The 27,922-nt window shown below is 44.4% G+C and overlaps 2 protein-coding genes across 5 annotated transcripts in view; both read right to left on the reverse strand.

The window, feature by feature from the left end:
• Positions 1-526: 526 nt before the first annotated feature.
• LOC105464714 (neuromedin B) lies at positions 527-6,779 on the reverse strand. The gene is given in 3 exon segments (XM_024787630.2): positions 527-801; positions 2,559-2,731; positions 3,380-6,779. Coding segments are annotated over 3 exon segments (465 nt in total). The 5' UTR covers positions 3,537-6,779; the 3' UTR covers positions 527-666.
• A 10,326-nt stretch (positions 6,780-17,105) lies between these two features.
• LOC105464713 (SEC11 homolog A, signal peptidase complex subunit) overlaps positions 17,106-27,922 on the reverse strand; it is a 45,492-nt gene continuing 34,675 nt past the window's right edge. For 2 of the 4 annotated variants that reach the window (XM_011712742.2, XM_011712744.2), the window contains 3 exons: positions 27,437-27,556; positions 18,615-18,672; positions 17,106-17,630 (listed from right to left, as the gene is read on the reverse strand). In XM_011712742.2, the coding sequence (XP_011711044.1) occupies positions 17,580-17,630; positions 18,615-18,672; positions 27,437-27,556 (229 nt within the window). In that variant the 3' untranslated portion in view covers positions 17,106-17,579. Of the gene's footprint in view, positions 17,631-18,614; positions 18,673-26,637; positions 26,676-27,436; positions 27,557-27,922 lie in introns of all 4 variants that reach the window. The other 2 variants (XM_011712743.3, XM_011712745.3) reach the window with 2 other exon arrangements.

The raw sequence follows: 27,922 nt of genomic DNA on the forward strand, positions 1-27,922 counted from the left end.
AACGGTGAATAATTTTTTTCCTACGAGTATGTTCATGCAATATTTGGTACATTTTATTAGATAAAATTAATGTTTATCTGAAATTCGAATTTAACTGGGTGTCCAGTATTTTTATTTGCTAACGCTGGAAACCCTACTGACGGCCAGAGAAGAGAGAAGGCGGCCGGCAGGATCTGGATCCCAACTCAGCGCTCCGCTGCAAGCCCGGCGGGAAGATTGAGTCAAGCCCGGCAGTGTAGTGTCTGCAGCCCCCTTTTACTAGCAAAGAAACTGGTGACACTTGCCTGCGGCAGTGGGTGGCAGAGGTGAGAGTAGAACCCGGCGCCTGGCACGAAACCTGGCATACAACAGGCGTTATTTGCTTGCTGAATGAGTGGACGAGTAGGAGTCCAGAGTCAGTGGCAGGCTGGTGCCATGGCATGGAGTATTGTGGACTTTTTGGAGCCAACCCCGTCTCACTGAACACTCTGCCAGCCCCCATTCCCTCCTAGCCCCTAAAAGATGGGTAGAAGGAGAGGACCAGGCATTGTATGTAAAGAGCAAGGTTTTATTCACAAATTCAACATGGAAGCAGGAAATACAGCAGGAACATAATCTGTGTCTGCATCAGCGATATTTCTGGTGACCCAACCAGAAATCACAGTAATGGAGTAACAGATATTGGGCTCAGGATTTACATCCAGATGGGGCCATCACCAGGGTCCCATTCAGCACCTTCCCTGAGTGGGCACAATCTAAGCCACGCTGTTGTGTCTGTCCCATTATTGGTATCATTTCTGCAGTATTTGTACCAGCAGCCTCCTGTACTGAAGAGAAACATACAGAAGAATTGAGTCAGGGAGGGGCTCCTGATAATGATAGGGGCATCCTGCCATTCCTAAGTGCCAGATGTCTGCAGAGGTGGGCACCGGCAGGCTGTCAGCTGAGGCAGAGCACCCTGAATTGCCTTGGAGGGGTCAGGGGCAATAGTTTTCTCAGAACACAGCCCCAACCACCCAGGGTTGTCATGACAGTCAAAGGAGATCATGGAAGTAAATTCATGATCTGGGCTAGTGTCAGTGTCCTCACTCCCCCACCCCAACTCTGCCCCAGACCTCACTCTGAAGCCCCAGACCCAGGCACTGCTGCTTCTGAGATTCTCTAGTTGGTCTGCATGTGTCCAAGCTTCAAAACCAAGGGCACTAGAGGTGGTATTGTTTCCCTTCAGACTCAGCCAGCCCAAGCTCCTAGGCCTTACATCTGAGGTCCTTAGGGGCTGCTGGTTCTATGCCTCAGGAAGTCAGGGATGTCAGTTGAGGCTGGGTTGGACCTTTTCTAGGGAATGCCTCTCCCTTCAAAATGCACACACTATATTGTAGGCACAGTGGGGGATATGAAGGCAAGTCCACAACAGGTGCTGCCAGGGAGCTCACAGACTGGTAAGAGCTCCTATCTACTAAGGGCTGCCTATGAGCCAGGCACCGTGCTGAGCATTTGACATAAATGGTCTCATTTAATGGGAGATGGGCCTTATTATTATCTTCATTTTGTGGGTGAGGAATATGAGGCTTTAGAGAAGTTAAGGGGCATTTATAAGGTCACAGAGCTACGAAGTAGCTAGGTTATGAGCCCAGCACGTTGTAGTCAGAACCCACATTCTACCACATCACACTGCCTTCTGCACACAGCAGCAGGGCCAGGGAGGGTGGTGTGCAGTAAGGACAGCACCAGGAGCAGGGAATGGAGGAGTTGCCACTCAGCTGCGCTAGACCTTAAGGCTGGTTTGGCTCTCCAGCTTTGGAGCCTTGAATCCCATAGATCAGTGATTGACAACCAATAATGATTTGGGGCCCTCTCCCCCAGCAGACATCTGGTGATGTCTGGAAGTCTTTTCAGTTGTCACAACTTGATGGGGGGGGAAGGTGCTACTGGCATCTAGTGGGTAGATACCAGGGATGCCACTAAACATCCCATGATGCACAGGTCAGCCCTCACAAGAAAGAATGATCCAGCCTAGAATGTCAAACGCACTGAAGTTGCTAAACCCTGCCACTGGATACTGAGGCAGATGAGAGAATGGGAAGAGCTCTGGTCAAGGTGAACAAGGTCCAGACTCTGTCTTGGCTACTGACTTCTCTTTCTCTCTCTGGGCCTCAGGGTCCCAGTTCGGCCACAAGCGCACACAGGGCACGGCAAAGGTGGACTTGACTAATGCAGCGGGGAACAGCACGGGTGGGACAAGACTGTGTGGACTGAGGGAGAAAGGTCCTTCTCCAAAAGGCTGATGATCCCAGTCTGTTACTTTAGACTGGGTGATGAGTCAGGGGAACTTCTTTCCCTACTTCTTGCCCCATGGGGTCTGCCAGGAAGGTCAGCTTACTTTCTTTGGACTGTTCCTCCTTTGAGCTCTGCCTCAAGAGGGAAAAGCCTGGAACCCTGGCTTTCTGGGGTCCACACCCATAATGTCCTGGTCAGACAGTCACACCCTAATACAGTACTGGGTGGTAATTCCTCCCATGCAGGATCCAAGGATGGCCCCAGCTGGGCCCTCCTGACACTGGAGTGGGGGGCTGGCTCACCTAGATGTGGGGTGCGGGGTGGCTGAGGCTCACGCCCAGAGCCTTCTTTAGCAGGAGGATCCTGAGCAGATCATGACTCAGCTGCAGTCTCTGGTCCCTCAGGGAGGTGTGGGGAGCTGTCCCCAATGGGGATGGGCTGGGAGGCTCCAGACTCTTCTTGCCCATGAAGTGACCTAGAAAGGAGGTGTCCGGCACAAGGAAGTCAAGCAGGGAGGATCCTACCTCAGGGGGAAAGTTCCTCATCTCTCCCACGTTTCCATTGTTGTGGCAGGAAGATACTTAACCTTCCTGTTCTTGGTCCTTCCACCTCACCAAGTAGCCACAAAGGTGTCTGGGTGGTGGCAAAGCCTGCTCCCTCAGCTTTTCCTGAACAGGTAGAGAGGATGACACAGCTGGAAGGAGGGTGGGATGGTCCAGGGTCAGGGAGAAACTCTGCTACTTGTGTGGCCTGCTTGGACAAGGGACGAGAAAGGGCAGGGTAGGAAGTGGAGAGTGAAGCCAGGTGCCTGGAAAGTGGAGGTGCAGCAAAACCACATCAGCGGTTAGAAGATTCGGTAAAGTCTTGCCTAAGGTAAGGGGCACGGGCTGGCAGTGGGATTTAGGATCTAGCCCAGCCCTGTCTTAAACTGGCTGCGCGACCTTAGCCAAGTCACTGACCTGTCCAGGTCTCAAGTTCACATCTATTAAATTAGATGAGCCCCAGGGTTTCCCACCTGCTCTGACACTAGTGTCCGTGGCTGAGGAGCGGCCAGAGGGTTGAGAAGGAAATGGGATCTGAGTAGGATGAGGGGCACTTGCTTGCCCGGTCCGCGAAGACTTACCGGTGGCCCAGAGGTTGCCCCGCGGGTGCACTCGGATCTTGCCGGCTCGGTTGCGGGGCTCCGGGAGATCCCAGCTGAGCGGGGCGACGTCGGCAGCGAGCAGGGCAAAGAGCAGTAGGCTGCTGAGCAGCCGAGCACCCCCCACGCGCCGGGCCATGGCTGTGCCAGGGCAGCAGCTCCGTTCCGGCGCGCTTCCCGGCCGCTCGGCTCCCGGGCTGCCTTCGCTCCTTTTAAACCCGCGCCCCTGGGGGCGGAGCCTGCCCTGAGCAGCCAAGCAGTGCTGCGTGCCCGCCGCCCTCCCCACCCTCACGCTAGGTTACCGGGCAGGGGCACCCCTTTTGGGTCGCCCATAGACCTGCACACCCACACTCTGAACCGCACGCGGGCACCGCTTCCGCCAGGGGCTTCTGGCTGAAGCTCACCACCTTCAGGCTAAGGACCGGGCACAAGGCACCGGGCAAGCAGGAGCCCGGCCCCGGCGGCAAAGCTGCTTCCCCTGGCCTTGCCTTGCCACTGTCCCACGGCTTTCTCAGCCCTCTGAGCCTCTCTTCATGAGGGTAGAGGTCGGGCGAGGGGTTCTCCTCCCCGGTAGCAGCCTTTTTTTCTTTTTTCTGAGACAGGATCTGGCAGTATCGTGCAGGTTGGAGTGCGGTGGCGCGATCACGGTTCACTGCAAACTCAACCTCCAGGGCTGGGCTCAAGCCTCAGCCTCCCCAGAAGCTGGGACCACAGGCACACGCCTTCATGCCTGGCTTCCCGCCCCCCGCCCCCGAGAGACTGGGTGTCGCTAGGTTGCCCAGGCTAACAGAGGCATTTTTACAGTGTCCAGCCAAGTGCTAGGCACCAAAGGACTTCCATAAACTAATCCCCATCACCTCCGCCCGTTGGGGGAATCTGATCCGTGTTCACCTTGCTGTCTACCCTCTCACAGCCAGCACCACAGTCTGGCAATGTTCTGGTACACAGTAAGTGCTCAGGATGGGAATGCAGACTGATGGAGGGTGGGACAAAGGGCCGCTTCTGAGGAATGGGCATCCAGCTGCAGGGCCTGGCTTATGGGCAGGAAGCCGACCTCTAGGTCAAGGAAGTGGAAAGAGCACTGCACCCAAGACTGCACTGCACCCAGGAGTCCATGTACAAGCTGTGACCCAGCTGAACCTCACTTTCTTCAACTGTAAAATGGTAATAACCACACTGCCCTAATTTTTTTTACATGTTTTAGCATATGTACTCTGTGGCAGGAAGCAACAATCCTGTAGGACCTGCCCTCTCACATCTGACACTTTGTTCTCCCCAGGAGCTGTCTGGACTTCCTTGGAAAGAACTTCTTGATCAGTGGCATCATATAATGAGCAGAGGAAGACACTGTGCTCCAGAATAATACATTTATGTTTGCTTAATTAACTGAAACTCATTGTTCAGAGCACTACACTAGACACAAGAAGAGGGGTGACAGATAATTCCCTGCTCCCAAGGGAGTTAACCATCTTCTTGGAGAGACAAGTATACAAAGGAGAGAGTGATGGAGGAGCAGGGCGCAGACCACCCCTTGGACTCTGGATACCTCTGGAACACGGAACAGCATGGCTATGCCAGAACCTACTCCCATCTGGCTTGATAATGGGACCTGCTTCTAGGACTCTTGCTAGTATCTAGCTCAGCAAAGTTGCTAGCTCTGTGGATCCCCATCCTAAAAGGGGAAGCTCACATGAAAAACTGGCTGCCATGCCCAGCTGGAGGCCCAGCGTCCAGGAGCATGACACACAGGACAGGGACGTTTCATTTCTGGTCCTGGCTTTCCCCCCAATCTCTGTGCTTCTCACCTCCCACTCTGGCATTTACACCTCTCTGCTTTCTTGTCACAGCTTAGCCATGGTGTACAGATATAGCTCTTATCACCTTCCGGTAATCATTCCTTTGTGACCCCCTCCCCTCTCCTCTGCATCCATCAAGCCCCCATCCTATCTTCTCTAGTCCATGGATATAGAAATTAGAGTGAACACACAGAAGCTGGTATTGATTGAGTGCTGCATCACTTAAATGCTTGAAGGAATCTTATTTGGTAGGTTTCTCTCTTCTCATTTGGTAGGTTTCGCTCTCCTCATTTTATAGGGGGGAACGAGCTAAGAGGTTTAGCCACTTTCCCAGACATCCCACTGGAATCAGATTTCAGGTCTGTCTGGACCACTGCATCAGGCCCCCAAATCTATGCAGCGCAGATACAACTCTCCTTAAACTACACTCACTCCCATTGTACCATCTCAAATTTCTTTTTTTTTTTTTTTTTTTTTGAGATGGAGTCTCGCTCTGTCGCCCAGGCTGGAGTGCAGTGGCGCAATCTCGGCTCACTGCAAGCTCCGCCTCCCGGGTTCACGCCATTCTCCTGCCTCAGCCTCCCGAGTAGCTGGGACTACAGGCGCCCGCCCCTGCGCCCGGCTAATTTTTTCTATTTTTAGTAGAGACGGGGTTTCACCATGGTCTCAATCTCCTGACCTTGTGATCCGCCCACCTCGGCCTCCCAAAGTGCTGGGATTACAGGCGTGAGCCACCACGCCCGGCCCCATCTCAAATTTCAACACCAAGTTGGGTTTCGATATCTCAGGAGGGAGAGGGAGCAGGCACTGCATTTCGAGTTTCACCTCTCTTCCACAGGTGACTGGACCTTGAGTTCTGCTAAGTTTATACTTAAGCCAAGCTTCCTCTGGCACAGCCTGGGTTCACAGCTGCAACCACAGCTCTGAGGCTGGCCCCAGGCACCCTTGGGACCATTTGATCTGTCAGCCTACTACAGAAAAAAAAGGTGGGGGGGCTCTGAGGACCCTGGAGAAAACAGCAGGGGAGCACCTCCACAGACTTAGGAGCACTCACTTTACCTTAGGGAAAAAAATGGGAGGCACAGGGGAGAAGGTGGCTTGCTCAAGGGAGTGCTAGGCTCTGAGTTTAGCATGAAGACCTCAAATGCCAACTGCCTGTTCCCTAAGTCCACTCTGGTGGCAAGAGAAGTCCAAAGGCCTCCACTCCGTGGGGAAAGGCTAGCATTGTATTGAATGGTGGTACATGGGGAAGCTCTTCAGAACCCACTCTTGACCCTCCTATGATTCTACAACATTCAAGGACATGCACAGAAAATGTGAGGCAGGTTCACAAAACAACCCATGGGGTAACTAAAAGGGTGAAAGATACATGGCAAATCCTATCATACCTAACACCAGGAAAACATTTAAAGTGCACCAAGTTTTTTAATAATAAAATTGCTTCATCAAAAATAGTGATTAAAAATGGATATGGGGCCGGGCACGGTGGCTCAAGCCTGTAATCCCAGCACTTTGGGAGGCCGAGACGGGTGGATCACGAGGTCAGGAGATTGAGACCATCCTGGCTAACACGGTGAAAACCCCGTCTCTACTGAAAAATACAAAAAAAAAAAACAAAAAAAAAACTAGCTGGGCGAGGTGGCGGGCACCTGTAGTCCCAGCTACTCCGGAGGCTAAGGCAGGAGAATGGCGTGGACCCGGGAGGAGGAGCTTGCAGTGAGCTGAGATCCGGCCACTGCACTCTAGCCTGGGCTACAGAGCTAGACTCTGTCTCAACACACAAAAAAAAAAAAAAAAAAAAAAGGATGGATATTACAGCCGGGAGCCGGGGCTCACACCTATCATCTTAGCACATTGAGAGCCTGAGATGGGTGGATCACTTGAGGTCAGGAGTTCGAGACCAGCCTGGCCAATATGGTGAAACCCCATCTCTACTAAAAATACAAAAATTAGCCAGGTGTGGTGGCATGTACCTGTAGTCCCAGCTATGCAGGAGGCTGAGGCAGGAGAATCACTTAAAACTGGGAGGTGGAGGTAGCAGTGACCTGAGATCATGCCACCACACTCCAACCTGGGCAACAAAGTGAGACTCTATCTCAAAAAAAAAAAAAAAGAATATTACTCCAGTCTACATACAGAAAAAAGAAAAGAATAATTATTTATTATTTATTAAATAAATATTTTTATAAAAATAGAAAGATAATTTTTAAAATAATGGAAAAAATCGCTTGAAATAAAGGACATAAATATATTAATGTTTTTGCTATATTTTCATTACATTGGAATTGATTACGAGTAACACCTTTTCACAATTCAATCTTTTTTGTGGTTTTCCAAAAGTCCTTACCTGCATGCTCCCTTGATCCTCCCATTGCTTCGTTATTACACCTATTTTACAGATGAGTTATGTCTCTTTTATAGATGAGTTAACTCAAGTACAAAGCATGTTAATTTCAGAGAAATTAAACAAATGGAGAAAGCCAGAGTGTATACTTCAAACACATGAGAAGTACAGAGGACAACAGAGAAAAGGAAAAGCAGGTCAGGAGCAGTGGCTCATTCTTGCAATCCCAGCACTTGGAAGGCTGAGGTGGAAGAATCGCTTGAAGCCAGGAGTTCAGGACCAGCTTGGGCAACATAGTGAAGCCCGGTGTCTACAAATAAAAAATAAAAAAATTACCTGAGTATGGTAGTATGCGCCTGTAGTCCCAGCTTCACAGGAGGCTGATGGCAAGGACTGCTTGAGCCCAGGAGTTTGAGGTTGCAGTGAATTGTGATCCTGCTACTGCACTCTAGCCTGGGCGACAGAGCAAGATACTGTCTCTTTTTCCTTTTGAGATGGAGTCTCGCTCTATAGCCCAGGCTGGAGTGCAGTGGCGTGATCTCGGTTCACTGCAAGCTCCGCCTCCGGGTTCAGGCCGTTTTCCTGCCTCAGCCTCCTGAGTAGCTGGGACTACAGGCGCCCGCCACCACGCCCAGCTAATTTTTTATATTTTTAGTAGAGACAGGGTTTCACCGTGTTAGCCAGGATGGTCTCCATCTCCTGACCTCGTGATCTGCCTGTCTCAGCCTCCCAAAGTGCTGGGATCACAGGCGTGAGCCACCGTACCCGGCTGACACTGTCTCTTAAAAAAAGAAAAGAGGCCGGGTGCGGTGGGAGGCCGAGGCAGGCAGATCATCCGAGGTCAGGAGTTTGAGACAAGCCATGGCCAACATGGTGAAACCCCATCTCTACTAAAAATACAAAATTACCTGGGTGTGGTAGCCCATGACTGTAATCCCAGCTACTCAGGAGGCCAAGGCAGGAGAATCGCTTGAACCTGGGAGGTGAGGGCGGCAGTGAGCCAAGATCGCACCACTGCACTCCATCTTGGGCAACAAGTGCAAAACTCCGCCTCAAAAAAAAAATAGGGGGAGGGGGAAGAAAGGAAGAAAGAAAGAAAGAAGGAAAGAAAGAGAAAATAAATGACAGGAAACCTAGGGTTGTCACAACAGGATGTGTAAAACAGGGGTGTTCAATCTTTTGGCTTTCCTGGGCCACACTGGAAGAAGAGGAATCGTCTTCAGCCACACATAAAATACACTAACATTAATGAGAACCAATAAGCTAAAAAAAAAAAAAAAATCACACACAAAATAATCTCTTACTGTTTTAGGAAAGCTTACGAATTTGTGTTGGGCTACATTCAAAGCTACCGGGCCGCATGTGGCCCGAGGGCTGCAGGTTGGACAGGCTTGGTGTAAAATCTCTATTTTGGCAAATCTTTGAGCACAATCTCCAACTGTATGGGCTGGGGAGATGAAGAGAAACATCCTGGGATATCTCAGGTACTACTCTTTACTTTCAGAGTGAAGAAGGGACCAGAGAACCAGGAAAACAGCAGAATCTTTAAGGGAGAATCAAGGATATTGGATACAATTTCTTAAACTCAGAGGGAACACATAGGGATTAGTTATAAAATCAGAACAGTAACCTCAAAAGGGAAATCTTTCGTAAATCAAAATTGCCAAAATATGAAACATTTTCTTTTTCTTTTTCTTTTTTTGAGACAAGGTCTCGCTCTGTTGCCCAGGCTGGAGTGCAATGGCATGATTTTGGTTCACTGCAACCTCTGCCTCTCAGGCTCAAGCAATTTTCCTGTCTCAGCCTCCACTGCGCCTGGCTAACAAAATGTTTTCTTAAAGGCAATATTTAAAAAAGAGAAAATACCTACACCTAATGAGAACCTGATCATGACTGCAATGGTGGCTAAAAAACAAAGGCTGCTGATCAGCTAACTGGTGCAGTACTCAGGAAAGCTACGAAAACCTAAGGAAGTGAGAAGCCCAGGCCCAGCATTCTTAATTATTTGGGTGTAATATTCATGTATGTTAGGGGACATTTCTGTAACTGGAATGAATACTCTTTAATCTCCAAAGAGGTTTAAATGCTTGGAAATCTGCCAGAGAATCTAACTATTTCTAAGAGACTTACTAATAATCTGAGCAAATCTGCACAAGAAAAACCTAGAGTCTCTAAAGAATTCCCAAGGGCTTTGCAATTGTGGAATTTATTGCAAATAAAAGAATTTCAATAGACTTTACAAAGGTAAAAGAACTGGGTTATGACATCCAGCATTGTGACATGGTAAAAGCAACAGACTTCAAATCTGGCTCTGCCATGCAGGGACCAGAAGACCCTGGACAAATCCCTTAACTTCTCCTGGTTTCTTTTATAAAATGAAGGTCATATAGAAGGTTCATTAGATAGAGAAGGTAAAAGCTGTTATAAACTATAAAGCACTTAGCAGAGCTCCTGGCATATTCTAAATACTCACTATTATTAGCTGGACCTGGAAACGCAAAGCCTGCTTTAAATATGAAGCCCATCTCAGAGGGGGAAAAAGTTCCCTGGATAACAGCTATGGTGTTGACACAACAGTGCCTGACTCCGGCAAAATGCCTATTACATCTAAAATTGATCAACTAAAATGTCAGCCCATCTACCTCAACTCTTGACCAATTCCAAGAAAAAGGATTCTACACAGCATTCTATTTTGGCTTAAAAAGTTGTCAGGCTGAGAGCTTTGATCAAAGCTTGATGCTAGCCAATTTACTTACTTGCCTGACATTAAGTCTAGTTTAAATTCTTCTAGACTCCTTGAATTAAATCTGGAATATAGCTTACCAATCTAAGTAGACAGGCCAATTAAAGTAACAATTTCAGAGAAATGATTCTTAATCAAGAGTAGGTGGGGCTGGGTGTGGTGGCTCACGCCTGTAATCCCAGCACTTTGGGAGGCCGAGGTGGGTGGATCACCTGAGGTCAGGAGTTCAAGATCACCCTGGCCAACATGGTGAACCCCTATCTCTACTAAAAATACAAAAATTAGCTGGGTATGGTGGTGAGCACCTGAATCCCAGCTACTTGGGAGGCTAAGACAGGAGAACTGCTTTAACTCAGGAAGTGGAGGTTGCAATGAGTGGAGATTGCTCCACTGCACTCCAGCCTAGGCAACAGAGCGAGACTCGGTCTCAAAAAAAAAAAAAAAGAAAAAGAATAGGTGGAACTTGGGCACAGTGGCGCACACCTGTAATCCTCACACTTTGGGAGGCCTAGTGGGTCCTGAGGTCAGGAGTTTGAGACCAGCCTGGCCAACATGGTGAAACCCTGTCTCTACTAAAAATACCAAAAAATTAGCTGGGCATGGTGGCACGTGCCTGTAGTCCCAGCTTCTTGGGAGGCTGAGGCAGGAGAATCACTTGAACCCAGGAGATGGAGGTTGCAGTGAGCCAAGATTGCTCCACTGCACTCCAGCCTGGGCGACAAGAGTGAAACTCCGTGTCAAAAAAAAGAAAGAGTAGGTGGAATTTCAGAAATGCCTAAGATTGGTAGAACAAGGATAGGATATATAGCTTGAAAGTCATATTCAATATAATAATAATTGTATATGGGAAAGAAGTTATTATTGTTTCTATAATACAAACTTAAGAGAAAGCAAGATCAAATACTCTTGGCTGATGAGGATAAGAGGTTGAATATTATAGACTGGCGCGGTGGGAGAGTGTTTCTCAGAATGAAGAGGAGGTATGAGATTTTTGTTTCCCAAAAGAGGCCATGAGTTTTAAGATTAAGGAACGCTGTTCTACAGGAAAGTTGAAGATTCCTGGTTTAAATGGGTAGTTGGTCTTTTGTGAAGTAGCTTTTCTGCAGATGTTGCCAAACTATACCTACACTGAGGAACATTCTCTGAAATAGCTCTATCATTAGGCTAGAGGAGTTTTTTTTTTTTTTTTTTTTGAGATGGAGTCTCGCTCTGTCACCCGGGCTGGAGTGCAGTGGCCGGATCTCAGCTCACTGCAAACTCCGCCTCCCGGGTTTACGCCATTCTCCTGCCTCAGCCTCCCGAATAGCTGGGACTACAGGCGCCCGCCACCTCGCCAGGCTAGTTTTTTGTATTTTTTTAGTAGAGACGGGGTTTCACCGTGTTAGCCAGGATGGTCTCGATCTCCTGACCTCGTGATCCGCCCGCCTCGGCCTCCCAGAGTGCTGGGATTACAGGCTTGAGCCACCGCACCCGGCCGGCTAGAGGAGTTTTTGTAAAAAAAAAAAAAAGTCATGCAGCATGCTTAAGAAGAGAAATTTCTTGGTTTTCAGATACCATTATAAGTTTTTTCTTTTAATTTCATTTTATACCCATTCCATAAAGCACATAAATAACTAGTTTCTTCTTTGCATTAGCTGCTAAGGACTGAGAGTCAAAGCTATGGATCTATTCCAGTAGACAACAGAATCTTTTGATATGTCCTGTAGCTACTAACCTCACCTCTGATTTCTTTCTTTCTTTTTTTTTTTTTTTTTTGAGACAGACTCTTGCTCTGTCGTCCACACTGGAGTGCAGTGGCGCGATTTTGGCTCACTGCAACTTCAGCCTCTCAGGTTCAAGAGATTCTCCTGCCTCAGCCTCCCAAGTAGCAGGCATTACAAGTGACAGCTACCACACCTGGCTAATTTTTGTATTTTTAGTAGAAACGGGGTTTCACTATGTTGGCCAGGATGGTCTTGAACTCCTGACCTCAAGTGTTCTGCCCGCCTCAACCTCCCAAAGTGCTGGAATTACAGGCATGGGCCACTGTGCCTGGCCTCCTCACCTCTGATTTCATCCTTTTCTTCTCCCACATTTCTCTCAACCCTGAATTCTTCAATTTTCTACTTCACCACATAGTACTGGAGGTATCTTTATGGAACAAGACAGTATAAATAAGTTTAAAATATGCAAAGCACTGCAGTAGGGACTAGTGGATATCAAAGGATGAATCAGAGGCTGACTGTCTCAATGCCCTCCAGGAGTTGGCCCTCTGGTGGGGGAGAGAGATACACATAAGGCAAACCACTCTGAGGCCAATGTTCGAGAGGAGCACGAACAAAGTACAGGACAGTGCGGAGCAGGAAGCATGACACCGACTCAGAAGCTCCATCCGGAGTAAGAAACACTCCTTTCTGGAGCTCCCTGAGCATCTCTCTATCATCGCACTTATTTTTATTTATTTACTTATTTTTTTGTGATTGCTGGAAGAATATCATTATACTTAAGATCCTATGTGGAAAAGCCTGTTTATGTCCATTGCCCCTGTTAAGGTACTGAGCATGAGGGACATGGTCTTATCCATCATCTTTGTATCCCCAGGGCCTAGCCCCAAATCTGGCACAGAGTAGATGCTCAATAAATGTCTGTTAAATGAATGAGGAAGCTTTTAGTAGGTACGGAAGTGACCAGGCACTCCAGGCAGAGTGACCAGCATAAAAAAGACAGAATGTCTGTACCATAAGACCAATGTCCAGGATGCAAAAATGTGAGGTCTGGTAAGAGTGCAGCTGGAAAAATCCTTAGGGCATAGAATGACACATGGAAGGCAACATCTTCACCATTTTCTGGTAAGCCCTGCACATTCTAGTTTTGATAATGCTTTTAGGTTACACAGCATTCTTTCTACATTCAGAGAGGTTTTATTTGCTAATTGAATGACAATAACTATGGTGGCTTTACAGTCACCATAGTTGTGTGTGAAGGGTCATATTTGCTATTTTACTTCTGAAAGCCTATCTGGTATTACTTACTGTTCTAGCAGAAGACAATAGTGGTGAAGATATACCTGGCCATAAAACAACCTGAACAGGCCATCCTGACTGAAAGAGCTGCTTGATGAAGGTAGACATCCATTTACCTAGCTAGAACCAGCTGGGTCATCTCTGAAGTTTAACAGTGGCAAATGTCATAAGAAGAGGCCCGCCCCTCAGATTCTGAAATCAGCCTCCCCATGTTCTGAGAGGTTAGCTGGACTTGGTAAAAGACTTATGCAAATACCAAGAAATGCACTCAGGATAACAGAGACTTTCTCTGTTCCAAGCCCTGGGTCTCTAAGAAGGAAGCCTGTGATTCCTTAAGAAAAATAACAAATGACAATACTTCTGCCATCAAGAAAGAAGACACGAGAAGAGCCTAAGCCTAAGGACACATACAAAAAAGAAGGAAGCAGGATTAACAGTTAAAAATCTGGGAAGGGTACATGCTGTTTAAATGGAACCGTGGACAGAGAAAGTTTTCAGATTCAAATTTGGCAAGACCAAGAAAATGTACTTACTAAATAACAGGAAAGTACAGATCACTTTAATGATTCATATGCTTTGCCTCCAAATAATAGCTCAGCAACAATGCTAACTGAAGCTACTGCCTCTGGCTACAATGCATGATTATACTGAACACTTAATATATGCTGTTTCAGGCTACTGAGGAAAGACAGTACAGCGTCTATGAAATGCTCCTGTCCTGGAGGAGCTCACAATCTGCCAAGGACCTCGAGGTCATATCCACAAACTTAAACAAAGAGTGTAAGGGTGCAAATGCTGAGTGACAGCAGAACTTGTGAAGATGGTAAGACTCAGATAAACAGAAATAAGATGACATAATACAACTGGAAACACTCAGGAAAGGAGGAAAAAAATAATACTTTTAGACAACTGGCTGTGAATGAGAAAAGTGTTTTTTTTTTGAGATGGAGTCTTAACTGTGTCACCCAGCACGCAGGGTGGAGTGCAGTGGTGCAATCTCAGCTCACTGCAACCTCTGCCTTCCAGGTTCAAACAGTTCTCCTGCCTCTGCCTCCCAAGTAGCTGGGATTACAGGCACACGCCATCACAGCTGGCTAATTTTTGTATTTTCAGTAGAGACATGTTGGCCAGGCTGGTCTCAAACTCCTGACCTCAAGTGATCCGCCCGCCTCGGCCTCCCAAAGTGCTGGGATTACAGTTGTAACCCACCACGCCCAGCCCAAGTGAGGAAAGCATTAATGTCTTCCTTCCAATAAGTGTATGAGGAGGAGGGACTGGATAGATGAAGACATAAGTACAAGGATGTCTGCACTCATAAGGATGCTTACTGTTGGCAGAATTCAAAGTTTGAATTCAATGTAGGGAAAAGGTAGTATGAACACACAATTTATGGTCCACACAAGAAGCACTTCTGAAAGTAGAAGGCAGGCTAAAACTAATTATTAATAACAGATGGTAATTATCCAAAATAGGCACAGACTGGCACACGGCAGGGGGACCAGTACACAAGCAACAGGGAGCCACTGAATAAGTATTTCTGGATTTAGGTGATGGCGATGAGAATGGAATGATGGGGTAAATGGAGGACTTAGTACATGGCTAGATATGGTAGGGAAATGACAAATCTAGGTGAATATTCCTTCACATAAAACATGAAATTTGGAGGGGAAGTTTTCAGGAACTTGAGTTTAAAGATGGGACAATCAAGTGGAACTGTCCAGAGGAAAACAGAGACATGGAACTAGAGCTGAGGACAGACATTGGAAATAATATAAAGAGATTGGTTAGCCGGAGGTATAAGAGCAGACAAGTAACAGCCAAAGAGATAATCCCATTATCAATTTCTCATTTAAAGTTTGATAGTTTTCATACTCCTCTTCAATTCCTTTCACTCACAATGGTTGAGCCCTCCCAATTCTCCACTTGCCCTGCCAAATCTCAAAGAGCTTATCACGCCACTCAGTTAGCAAAGAAAACCTCTCTGGCATTTCTCACATTTGCAAAGAGCTTTTAGGATATATTTGCTAATAAAATCTCCCATTTTAAGTCTTATGTTTAGCACTAGACAAGATAAAAATTGGGAATTTAATATCCCTCCCCACAAGTAATCTTTTTATTTTTGGCTAATGGAGTGACTCAAATATTATTAAATGATTTGATTACCTTTTTAGAGAAATTTAGTTGTTGCTTGCATCCAGCAAAGGAGGAAAAATAATACTTACATAAAACTGGTTGTGAAAATATGCAAGGGAAAAAAGTATTAATGTTTTCCTCCCAGTACATTTATGAGGAAAAATCTGGAGTAGATGAAGATACAAGTACACGGATTTTTTTTTTTTTTTTTGAGACGGAGTCTCGCTGTGTCTCCCAGGCTGGAGTGCAGTGGCGCGATCTCGGCTCACTGCAAGCTCCGCCTCCCGGGTTCACGCCATTCTCCCGCCTCAGCCTCCCAAGTAGCTGGGACTACAGGCGCCCGCCACCATGCTCGGCTAGTTTTTTGTATTTTTAGTAGAGACGGGGTTTCACCATGTTAGCCAGGATAGTCTCGATCTCCTGACCTCGTGATCCACCCGCCTCGGCCTCCCAAAGTGCTGGGATTACAGGCTTGAGCCACCGCGCCCGGCCTACACGGATGTTTACACTCAGGCAACCTAGGATCACAGAGAACCCTAAGATCCCAACCTTGGCCAGCAAAGCACACTGCTTCTCCCCTAGAGTAGTCCTAGAAAGGCTGGTACAAAAACCAGTGTACTGATTAGGCTGAGCAGTGAACTGCATCTTCCACAGGTGATAAGGGGGGAAAAATGGAATAAATGGCAATTTTCTGCCATTCCACACAGGGAATGTTCAGCTTCTGGTTCATGAGAAAATACAAGTACTATACAAGCCTCACAGACAGGTTCAAAAAAGCATTTGTTATAGCAGTGATTTGCCAAGTTTCATATTCTGTTGAGAATATTAAGAGCCCATATCCAAAGTTGGAAGCCTAAAGCCTGATTAATGGGTTTAGGAAGGTACTATTCTCCACAGGGGAGGGCTTCAGAAGAGTAATCGTCCCTGTTCTCACACCATTAGCATTACCGCATAGACTGATTTCCACTGCAGTTGAACAAATAATAGAAACTGTTCAAGTGGCCTGACACAGATAACTCACTTTAAGACTTCACATTAATACAAGAGAACAGATAGAATTAAGAGTATTTGGTGCTCAAAAGATATTTACTCTATACTCCCTATTTCCCTCACTGCCTTGATATTAAAAGAAAACATACAATTGGGTTGTGCACTCACTATTTTAAACTGCCTGCTTTAAGTCTGCATTAGAGAAATGCAAAGTCAGGCACTTGAGAGAACAGCTTCAGACAAATGAGAGTTTAAAGACACCAAGCAGAATGCTTGTCCTCCAGCCCTTTCCTCTGCCTCTAGATGCTAACACACACTTGCCATGGTGTAGAAAGGGCTGAGAATACCTCAAGTGTAGAAAGGGTTATGACTTTTTATAACCAAGTGAGATTTTCTGAACCTCTCAGCAACACTAACTGGGTTTATACACATCTGAGTCATGGGAAGAATCAATTTTATGACTAAGAGATTTCCTATGAATGTCAGTGGCTACTTTTGCTTCACACACACACACACACACACACACACACACACACGCAAAACAGAAAAAAAAAAAAACCAGTTGTTAGTATCAGAGCAACCTTCTTAGCTGAAGGACTGTTCACACTAAGCCTTTATATCCCCCAAGGGGTACTAAGAACCAGCCAAGGAAGGCAAATTTCAGAAGCTTTCCCAACAAACACAATTCAGGGATAAGGGGTTCAATGTGCAAAGTCTTTTATTTAAAATTTTAAAAGTTAAGACTTACGACCACCTCAGTATATGCCATTCCTATTAGAAGGAGGTATGACGGTTTCAAACTCATGCAGAGCTGCATTTTCATTTACAAGTCTCTGTAGGCACTTTAGAAGTGAAGCTTGGCTTCAAAATACAAACACTGGGGGCTTTGGCTCAACCTTTTAATATAAAAAATTCACTGATGTACAAAAATGTGAAAGTGTGACAATGACAATTATGAAATCCTGTGACTGAAAGTCCCCTCAAGTGCACTCTGTGGTACACATGCGCCCGCCCACACAAACTCTGGCGTGGAAACATAAACTAATGCAAACCAGTGCTACCAAGAAGCACCAACACGTGTGTTCTCCATTCCACCAATCACAGACCAGTATCTACTCCAAACATCCAGTAACGAAAAGTATGGCATCTTCCCAGGAACAGCAAGGCAGGTTTCTTACTCACGATGAACCAGCACGAATAAACCCAGCAAAAAGAGCACTGCATACTAGAAAATAAACACAGAACCACACGTCAGAGAAGCATTGAAAAGTTCAAGGGTTCTTAGAGTTAATTAATAAACTGGTCTTCGTGAATATATTACTAAACTACCCAATTATTCTTTCATCTTTTAGCTGTAATCCATTTAAAAGTTTCCAATACTAAGCAAAAGATCACATTTCTTTAAATAATTTTCTTTTTTTTTTTTTTTTTGAGACAGAGTCTCACTTTGTCAAACCCAGGCTGGAGTGCAGCAGCAACCTCCACCTGCCATATTCAAGCAATTCTCATGCCTCAGCCTCCCCAGGAGCTGGGATTACAGGCATGTACCACCACACCTGGCTAATTTTTTTGTATTTTTAGTAAAGACAGGGTTTTGCCATATTGACCAGGCTGTTCTCGAACTCCTGACCTCAAGTGATCCGCCTGCTTCAGCCTCCCAAAGTGCTGGGATTACAGGTGTGAGCCACTGCACCCAGGCTAATACTTTTTTTTTTTTTTTTTTTTTTAATAGACACGGGGTTTCACTATGTTGCCCAGGCTGGTCATGAACTCCTGGGCTCAAGCGATCCACTCACCTTGGCCTCCCAGAATGCTGGGATTACAGGCGTGAGCCACTGCACCTGGCCCAAAAGATTACATTTTTAATAAAACAAATAGGCCGGGCGCGGTGGCTCAAGCCTGTAATCCCAGCACTTTGGGAGGCCGAGACGGGCGGATCACGAGGTCAGGAGATCGAGACCATCCTGGCTAACACAATGAAACCCCGTCTCCACTAAAAATACAAAAAAATTAGCCGGGCGTGGTGGCGGCGCCTGTAGTCCCAGCTACTCGGGAGGCTGAGGCAGGAGAATGGCGGGAACCCGGGAGGCGGAGCTTGCAGTGAGCCGAGATCGCGCCACTGCACTCCAGCCTGGGCGACAGAGCGAGACTCTGCCTCAAAAAAAAAAAAAAAAAAAAAAAAAAAAAAACAAATAATACAGGCCCTTACCTTAAATTTAGGATAGTCATTCATGAGGATTGTCACAATTCCAATATAAGGAACAAATCTAAAACAAACAAAAAACTGATTATCACAGAATTTCCGATGTAAAGCAGCTGTTGTCATTCACTGAATATTATCAATATCTTCTATAGAATACTAATTTTCAATTCACAAAGTTCATTTCTATATACTGCCCTATTTGATCCTTTCAAAAGCCCAAGTGATAGTAAAGTTAAGAATATCACCATTTTAGAGATGAGGAAACAGATGATCATGCCCAAGGTACATGGCTTGTGTGTGGCAGAACCAGCACCAGATAGATCCAAGGTCTTAGATTTCCAGGTGGTGACTCTAATGCTACATGTTGATATAGTGCTAGGGGCTAGGTTTATCATCATAACCTTCAAGAAGCTGTCAATCTAGCTAGGGAGACAAAGCAAGCACAGCCAGAATATTACAAAGTACTTCATGTTAAGTGGCCAAAAAGTGAGTGTAAGAGCTCATTATAGTACTTAGGATTTCACCACCTTCTCATTTGTTAACCACCTGTAATCTGTGTTTGGTCCTATTAATCTTGAAACTTTTCTAGAACAGTTTTCATCACCATATGTAGCAAACCAGTCTCAACCCCCATATTCCTTTCCATCATGGCACCATTTGACTTTCATGACCACAAATATGCTCTGGAAATTCCTCCTTCTTGGTTTCTTAATGTACCACAAATTTGTTTCTTCACCTACCTCTTTGGTTGCTACACCTTCTTTTCACTAGCTCTTTCTAATTCCTCATGCCCCTAAAGTTTTTCTCCTCAACTAAGCAAAACCACCTGTTACATGATCTTACAACACCTGATACATTTCCTTTGAGGTCTTTATAACAATTTTACTTTTATTAAATAATTAGTTGTACGACAGATTCTATACATGTCTGTCTCCCCTGCTAAACTAGAAGCTCTATAAGGGCAACAATGATGCCTATCTTGTTCCCCCTGTACCCTCAAGGCCAACATAGTACCTTATACATAGGAGATATCCAGTATATCCTGCCTGATTGAATGTCTGAATGTCCGGGCCTCCTCTTTTTGCTCTCTCTTGGGGAAATCCTATTTTCTCCCAGGGCTTAAATTCCTCTCCATGCAAAAGACTACTTTGACATAAGAATTCAGGGCAGAAAGAGAAAATTAGCAGGGTACTATCGATGTGAGTGGAAGAGGTGGTTAGCAAATGTAAAACTTTCTTCTTTATCCTCCTCTTCTATTGCTGGACTCCAGAGCGGACTGGCAATATTGTACTAAGCTAGAGCCTGTCATAGGGAGGCTGAGCTGAAGTGGAGGCTGACCTTTGCACACTTTAAAATTGCGCAGATACTTTTATTCAGGGTACCTACCTACAATCTTTGCACCATGCCAAACACAGCACAAACAGAAATTACCTCCCACATAATATCTACACCATCAAAGCCTTAGGCAAACTTGAACACACATTTTGTTTCGGACACATTTAACTTCCCTTTAAGAACTCCCCTCACTTCTGTCTCTTGTCCTCACCCCTCCCTGCTCCTCTCCCTTCTGGCAGGATCACTGAGACCTATCTCTCATGCCCCAACCCCAAACTCCCACTAGTGTTTCTTAAAGCCTAGACCTCCTCTGTCACAAACGCTTGATGGCTTGTTAAAAATGCAGATTCTTGGCTGGGCACAGTGGCTCATGCCTGTAATCCCAAAACTTTGGGAGGCTGAGGCAGGTAGATCACGAGGTCAGGAGATCAAGACCATCCTGGTCAACATGGTGAAACCCTGTCTCTACTAAAAATATAAAAATTAGCTGGGCATGGTGGTGCATGCCTGTAATCCTAGCTACTCAGGAGGCTGTGGCAGCAGAATCGCTTGAACCCTGGAGGTGGAGGTTGCACTGCGCCATGATTGCGCCACTGCACGCCAGCCTGGCGACAGAGCGACATTGTCTCAAAAAAAAAAAACCAAAAAAAAAAAAAACCAAAAAAAACACAGATTCTTATATCTTTCCCAGATCGACTAAGTCAGGGAATTTCTGAAAGGTGGGGCCCAAATGATGCTCCTGCACATCAAAATTCAAGAAGCACAATTTTAGTGTGAGATGCACATATAGGTGTGTGATGGCAAATAATATCCCTTCTTAGGGTTCATGCTTTCATCTCAACCCCTGGGATCTCCAAGAGCTGAAAAGTAACAGTTGTTAAAGAACGGCATGGCTAAGCTCTAAGAGGATGGATAGAGGTTTTCTATATTTTTTATATATTATATATATACATATATAATATATATAATTTTTCCTTTTTAGTGCAGTAACTGTTATTTCTTTTGTCCCATTTTTAACACTTCCATAAAAGAAATAGCTTTCAGTGAAAGTAAATCACCTAATTTAAGAACATAAAGGCAAATGCCTCACAGTAAAGTACAGATTAAGAGCTATAAAAGCATCTGTGATTTCTATCAAGACATTAAGCTGCCAATTCTGATCTGATGATCAATAAGCAGCCATTCTCATACACAGAGACTCTGTTACCTCCATGCAATGATATCTATGCCCAAAGAACCACATCCTTGGCTCCCAGCAACCACATAGGCTGCTTGTGAATGATCCATGTAATTTTTTTTTTTTAATTTTTATTTTTTTGAGACATGGTCTTACTTACCACGCTAGAATGCAGTGGTGTGATCATAGCTCACTACAGCCTTGAACTCCTGGGCTCAAGCAATCCTCCCACCTGAGTCTCCCAAGTAGCTGGGACTACAAGTGCACACTACCATGCCTAGCTAATTTTTAAAATTTTTTGTAGAGACAGCATCTCACTACATTGCTCAGGCTGGTCTCAAACTCCTGGGCTCAAGCGGTTCTCCCATCTTGGCCTGTTAAAGTGCTGAGATTACAAGAATGAACCACCACACACAACCTGAAACTTTTTTTTTAAGGTTGGCTTTTCTTTGCCCACTATCAGTGAAATGAAAGTAACTTGGTCTTTAGGAGTAATATAAGCAAGATCTAAGGATGCCAGAACATGATGAGGCCGTCCAAAGTCAAACGACAGGTTTAATTGTCTGTGCCACTGTTACCCTCCATGGACAGAGATAAGCAGAGTTGATAATCAAGTGCACAGTGCTGCTATCATCAGTCATCTTAAATTCAAACCATTTGCAGGCTTTTGCCTATTCTGCTCAGATAAACTTATGTGCTAAAGCAGAGTTGCTAATAAGCAGGAGGTTTAAAATAAGTAAAATAAATGCCATCCACGAAGCCAACTCCAACACCAGCCTGTGCCAAGTTAATATCTAGAAGGCAAAATGCATTTCATATAGTTAAATACATTTCCCTGGGAATTCTTGGGATCACAGGTACTGCTGAGGAAGCAGCCTCAGAAGAAAGCACTGTCTCCTGATGCTCATAGAGATCATTAGACAAAAGGCCAAACAAACAGTAAAGAAAAGATGCCACAAAAATTAAGAAGAGACCCCAGCACAATTCTGTCAAATATCAAAAGGGGTCTATATCTGGGAAGTCTAGAATCCAGCAGCCAACTAAATGAGAGAGTAAGAGAATATGCAATGACCAGAAAAGGATCATCTTGTTTCTAGAATGACTTGTTTCAAGTAAGAAGTATTCAAAAAGTCTTATCCATAAAACTGATTTCAGTTAACAAAGAGCTCAATTACTCTACTCCTTCCTTATATTTTTTTAATTCTTCTTTCCATTGTCAACATTTCTGTTTCCCGATCCTGTGCCAATCTTTCACCCTTTTCTCCTGCTGCTTTCTGCTCCTTGTTGACTAATGGATGCTCTTGAATTTTTCAACTTCCTGAGTTTAGAAAGAAATCACCCTATTAATACTTAATTGGTTCAGTATTAGTTTCATTTTCTAAAATTGTTTTTATTACGTGCTACAACATGAATAAGCCTTAAAAACATTATGCTACATGAAAAGAAGCTGGACACAAAAGACTACATATTATATGATTCTGCTTATATAAAAAGTCCAGAATAGGCAAATGCACAAAGACAGGAAGCAGATTAGTGGCTGTCAGGGGCTACAGGAAGTAGAGGATGGGGAGTGACTGCTAATGAGTACAAAGTTTTATTTTTGGGGTGACAGAAATGTTCTGGAATTCGATACTGGTGATGGCTGAACAATCTTGTGAATATACTGAAACCCACTGAATTGTAGTCTTTAAGATGGTGAATTTTATATTCTAATATACGTGAATTATATCTCAATAAAAAATTTTTAAAATTATTTTAATTTAGAGCCTTAGGACTCAACATAAAATTTTTTTAGCGTGCAGCTGTTAAAAAAACGAGAGAGAGACCAGCCTGGCCAACATGGTGAAACCCCATCTCTACTAAAAATACAAAAAATTAGCTGAGCATGGTGGCACATACCTGTAATCCCAGCTAATCGGGAAGCTGAGGCAGGAGAATTGTTTGAACCTAGGAGGTGGAGGTTGCAGTGAGCTGAGATCACACTGTTACACTCCAGCCTGGGCAACAAGAGTGAAACTCTGTCTCAAAAAGCAAACAAACAAACAAAAAAACAACAAAAAAAATTTTTTTAAATGCATAAAGGAGGTGGGGTGCAGTGGCTCACACCTGTAATCCCAGCACTTTGGGAGGTCAAGGCGGGCAGATCACTTGAGGTCAGGAGTTCGAGACCGCCTGGCTAACATGGTGAAACTAAAAATACAAAAAATTAGCTGTTTCTACTAAAAATACAAAAAATTAGCTGGGCATGGCGGCACACACCTGTAATCCCAGCTACTCGGGAGGCTGAGGCAGGATAATCCCTTGAACCTGGGAGGCAGAGGGTGCAGTGAGCCAAGATTACGCCATCACACTCCAGCCTGGGCAACAAGAGCAAAACTCAGTCTGAAAAAAAAAAAGCATAAAGGAGGCCAGGCACAGTGGCTCACACCTGTAACCCCAGGACTTTGGGAGGCCAAGGGACTGCTTGAGCCCAGGAGTTCAAGACCAACTTGGGCAACACAAGGAGAACCAATCTCTACAAAAATTTAAAAAATTAGCCAGGTGTGATGGCATGCACCTGTGATCCTAGCTACTGAGAAGGCTGAGGTGGGAGGATTGCTTGGGCCTGGGAGGTAGAGGTTGCAGTGAGCCACGATTGTGCCACTGCATTCCAGCCTGGGTGTTAAGAGTGAGACGCTGTCTCAAGAAAAAAAAAGCATGAAGACATATGTGCTACAGTAACAGACTTGCCTGTGGAAAAGCTCTATTCTCAAGATTTGGGTACAGCCTGACTTTGAAATACCAGTTTAGTGTTTTATAAACACAATTTCCACAAAAGAAAGTGTTACGTTCCATTACGTGTCAAGCTCAGTAGAGGTACAATCAATGGAAAATAAATTTATATAGTTAAGATTCTGTGCTCCTGCTGTTCAGGTCTTTTTTTTTTTTTTTTTTCTACAGAAACTTCCTTAATGCAGAGAGTACCAGACTATTACATTTTTTAAGTAAAAGCTACAAAATGGTCTATATTTTCAATGTTGGGATTTAAAAAATAGCATTAAATAGTGTGGAATTTTTCTCTTGACAGAGTCCCGCTCTGTCACCCAGGCTGGAGTGCAGTGGCGCGATCTTGGCTCACTGTAAGCTCTGCCTCCTGGGTTCACGCCATTCTCCTGCCTTAGCCTCCAGAGTCACTGGGACTACAGGTGCCAGCCACCATGCCTGGCTAATTGTTTTTGTATTTTTAGTAGAGACAGGATTTCATCGTGTTAGCCAGGATGGTCTCGATCTCCCGACCTAGTGATTCGCCTGCCTCAGCCTCCCAAAGTGCTGGGATTACAGGCATGAGCCACTGTGCCCGGCCAGAATTTTTTCAAAAATTGTCCAGAAGACAAGTTACTTGAGTGAAAGCATATCTCCCCTAACCTTTCGTAGGATGGTACATCTTTTACCCAACCAATGGGCCAGAGTGAGTAGACAGAGCTGTAATGAACACTTAAGAATCGAGACCCAGGCTCGGTGTGGTGGCTCACGCCTATGGTCCCAGCACTTTAGGAGACTAAGGCAGGCAGGTCACTTGAAGCCAGGGGTTCCAGACCAGCCTGGCCAACATGGCGAAAACCCATCTCTACTAAAAATATAAAAAATTAGCCAGGAGTTGCGGCATGCACCTGTAATCCCAGCTACTTGGGTGGCTGAGACATGAGAATCATTTGAACCTGACAGACGGAGGTTGCAGTGAGCTGAAGATTGCTCCACTGCACTCCAGCCTGGGCAACAGAGCAAGACTTTCCAGCCTGGGCAAAAGAGCAAGACTCTGCCTCAAAAAAAAGAAGAAAAAAAAAGAAGACTCAGATAAAGGAACACTCAGTTGTACTGGCAGGAGCATAAATGAAACAGGCTTGGCAAAATTTGTCAAAAGCCTTAACATATGAGTATGCTTCACCCAGTAATTTCACTTCTAGGAATTTATTCTGAAGAATGGTTGGGCAGAAATGCTGAGATACACGTAACAAGGATGTTTATCATAACATTGTTCACAATAAAAAAGCTGGAAATAATCAGAATACCTAACAACAGGAGACTGACTGAATAAAATCTATCTACATATCCATAGGATACAGTATATGGCCTTTCCATACAGTGGAATAGCATACAGCTTTGAAAATGATGATATGATGGTAAATACATTGATTTGTAAATATGTAGTGATTTTTTGGGTAAAAAAGGGTTATAAGACAGTGTGACCACTCTCCTTTCATACACAAAAGGCATTTATATTTGTATAAATATGTACATACTAGGGCTGGGTGCCACAATTCATGCCTGTAATCTCAGCACTTTGAGAGGCCGAGATAGGCGGATCACTTGAAGTTGGGAGTTTGAGACAGTCTGGCCAACAAATCGAGACCCTGTCTCTACTAAAAATATAAAAAATTAGCTGGGCGTGGTGGCACACACCTGTAATCCCAGCTACTTGGGAGGCTGGGGCACGAGAATCTTTTAAACCCAGGAGGCAGAGGTTGCAGTGAGCTGAGACCATGCCACCCACACTCTAGCCTGGGTGACAGAGCAAGACTCTGGTCTCAAAAAAAAAAAAAAAAAAAAAAGGCAAGAAAAAAAGTACATATTAATATTTTTATCTCTACACATAAAGGCTAATACAATGCAAACCAAAAAGTTAATAAATATTTATGGAGATCAAGAAAAAGGAGATAAGAAGTGACTTTGCTTTTTGATTATTGATATTTCCTTTATGTTTCTACATGAATCTGTGCATTTATAATCTGAGGAAAAACAAAAAGACTCAAAGAGATTGGTGAGTTTAAATAACCACGTTAGCAGCATCTTGGGAACTGAGGAAGATGGGGACTAGTATTTCTCAGAAGCACTGATGACTTAATTTGGATTATAAAAGTATTTTTAGCTCCATCAAAGGAAAAGTTCTTTAAAGTGGGGACATATTAAAAAAACAACAACAGCTCTGCAGCAGGCAAAGCACAATGATACCTGTTCTGATCTGATCTCTTTGGCCCCAAACTGAGCATCTCTCATGCTGTAACTGAGGAAGCTTTCACTTAGCAACTCATACTTCCTTCTCTGTGGGAACTGCGTTTCTCAGGCCTGTTTACTGGTGTAATAACTCTATATCCATACAGTCTGTTCTAGGTCAAAAGGAGCAGAGGTTCTGACAGTGGCAAAAGTGCCATGTGGCATCTAACCAGTGAGAATTAGCAACCATCCATTTCAGAAATGTTATGCTAGTAATTTTTGTATGATGGTTAAGGTGGACTATGCAGCCAGCCACTTAGGATCATCAGTGTAATCTTAGATACATAACCTAACTCATTTACGTTTCCTCATCTGTAGAATGGGAATATTAGGGTTGTTCTGAGGTTAAAATGTGGTAATACTTGTAAAGCACTTAGAATGAGTCTCTGGTACACAGTAAGCCCTAATAAACGTGAGTTATTGTTAATACTATTAATAACATTAAGGGAGCAACAATGCCATACTTCCTTAATACCAACAACTTACAATTCCTGTCCTCCACTGAACTGTTCTCCTGATAAAATCTGAAACAAACAGGCTTAATATAACTTTTTAATTTCATTTGACCTCATCAATTTCAAGACTAGAAATATTATGGATTAAATTAACATGATACAACTAATTTGGATGAACACTTTGAGTTGTTGACTTAGTACTTCTTAAGAAATATAAGTTTGTGGTGAAACCCCATCTCTACTAAAAAATACAAAAATTAGCCAGGCATGGTGGCGGGTGCCTGTAATCCCAGCTACTCGGGAGGCTGAGGCAGGAGAATCGCTTGAACCCAGCAGGTAGAGGTTGCAGTGAGCTGAGATCGCGCCATTGCACTCCAGCCTGGGTGACAGAACAAGACTCAAAAAATAAGAAAAAAAAAAATCTCAAAAAATAAGAAAAAAAAAAAAATGTATGTTTCATGAGGCAGGATTAATAGTGCTCTAGACCCCCAGAGCCTAGCATAGTATGGACATAAGAGCACATGGAAGGTGCCCAACATTTCTTGAGTGAACCAAATAAGTAAACACATTTTTTAAAATTATCACATCCAATTCACCATCTCATCACTAGTATTCTATTCTTTTATTGCACCCCAGTTCCTCACCTCTGGAGTAGTATACCTGAAATTTTAGACACTTTTTAAGAAGCAAAATTTTCAAAGGACACAAGGGTGATTTGGTGGAACCAGAACCAAATCTCCATATTCAACTGTATATGATCAAATAATATGATTGAGAGGGCCACACTTCAAGTGATATAAAAAGTTTGAGATGCTCCCCTCTATACTTACCCCCTGGCTCTCCCCACAACATCTTTTTTCTCTAGCCAATGTTGTCCTTGTTTATAGAGGCCTCGGTCATCAACCGCATTATTATCTCCTTTGGTCAAAAACTTGATATGCCCATTTTGCCTTAAAAGAGTAGAGGAAACCCAAGTCATCAAATACCTTCATGGCATTTAAAGCACAAAATCTGTTCTTGTTAACCAAAAATGTTTGTGGCATTGGGCTATCTTATCACCATTCTAGTGCTGAAATAATGATTTATGGAGCTATAAGAATGTTAATAGCTGTGTTGTTTATAAACGACTAAAAGCAAACTAAAGATCCAATATTAAGGAGGTCAAATATTATGTAAGCATTAAAATAATAGTATAGAAGAATATTTAATGACAAGATTGCACAAATGTTATTAAGTGAAGAATACAAAATAGCATGTTCAGTACAATCTCATTTTTATATTAAAATATATACATATTACCAATTTTCTGGAAACAC

The sequence above is a fragment of the Macaca nemestrina genome, chromosome 7, assembly GCF_043159975.1.
Source record: "Macaca nemestrina isolate mMacNem1 chromosome 7, mMacNem.hap1, whole genome shotgun sequence".
Classification (NCBI taxonomy): Eukaryota; Metazoa; Chordata; class Mammalia; order Primates; family Cercopithecidae; genus Macaca; species Macaca nemestrina.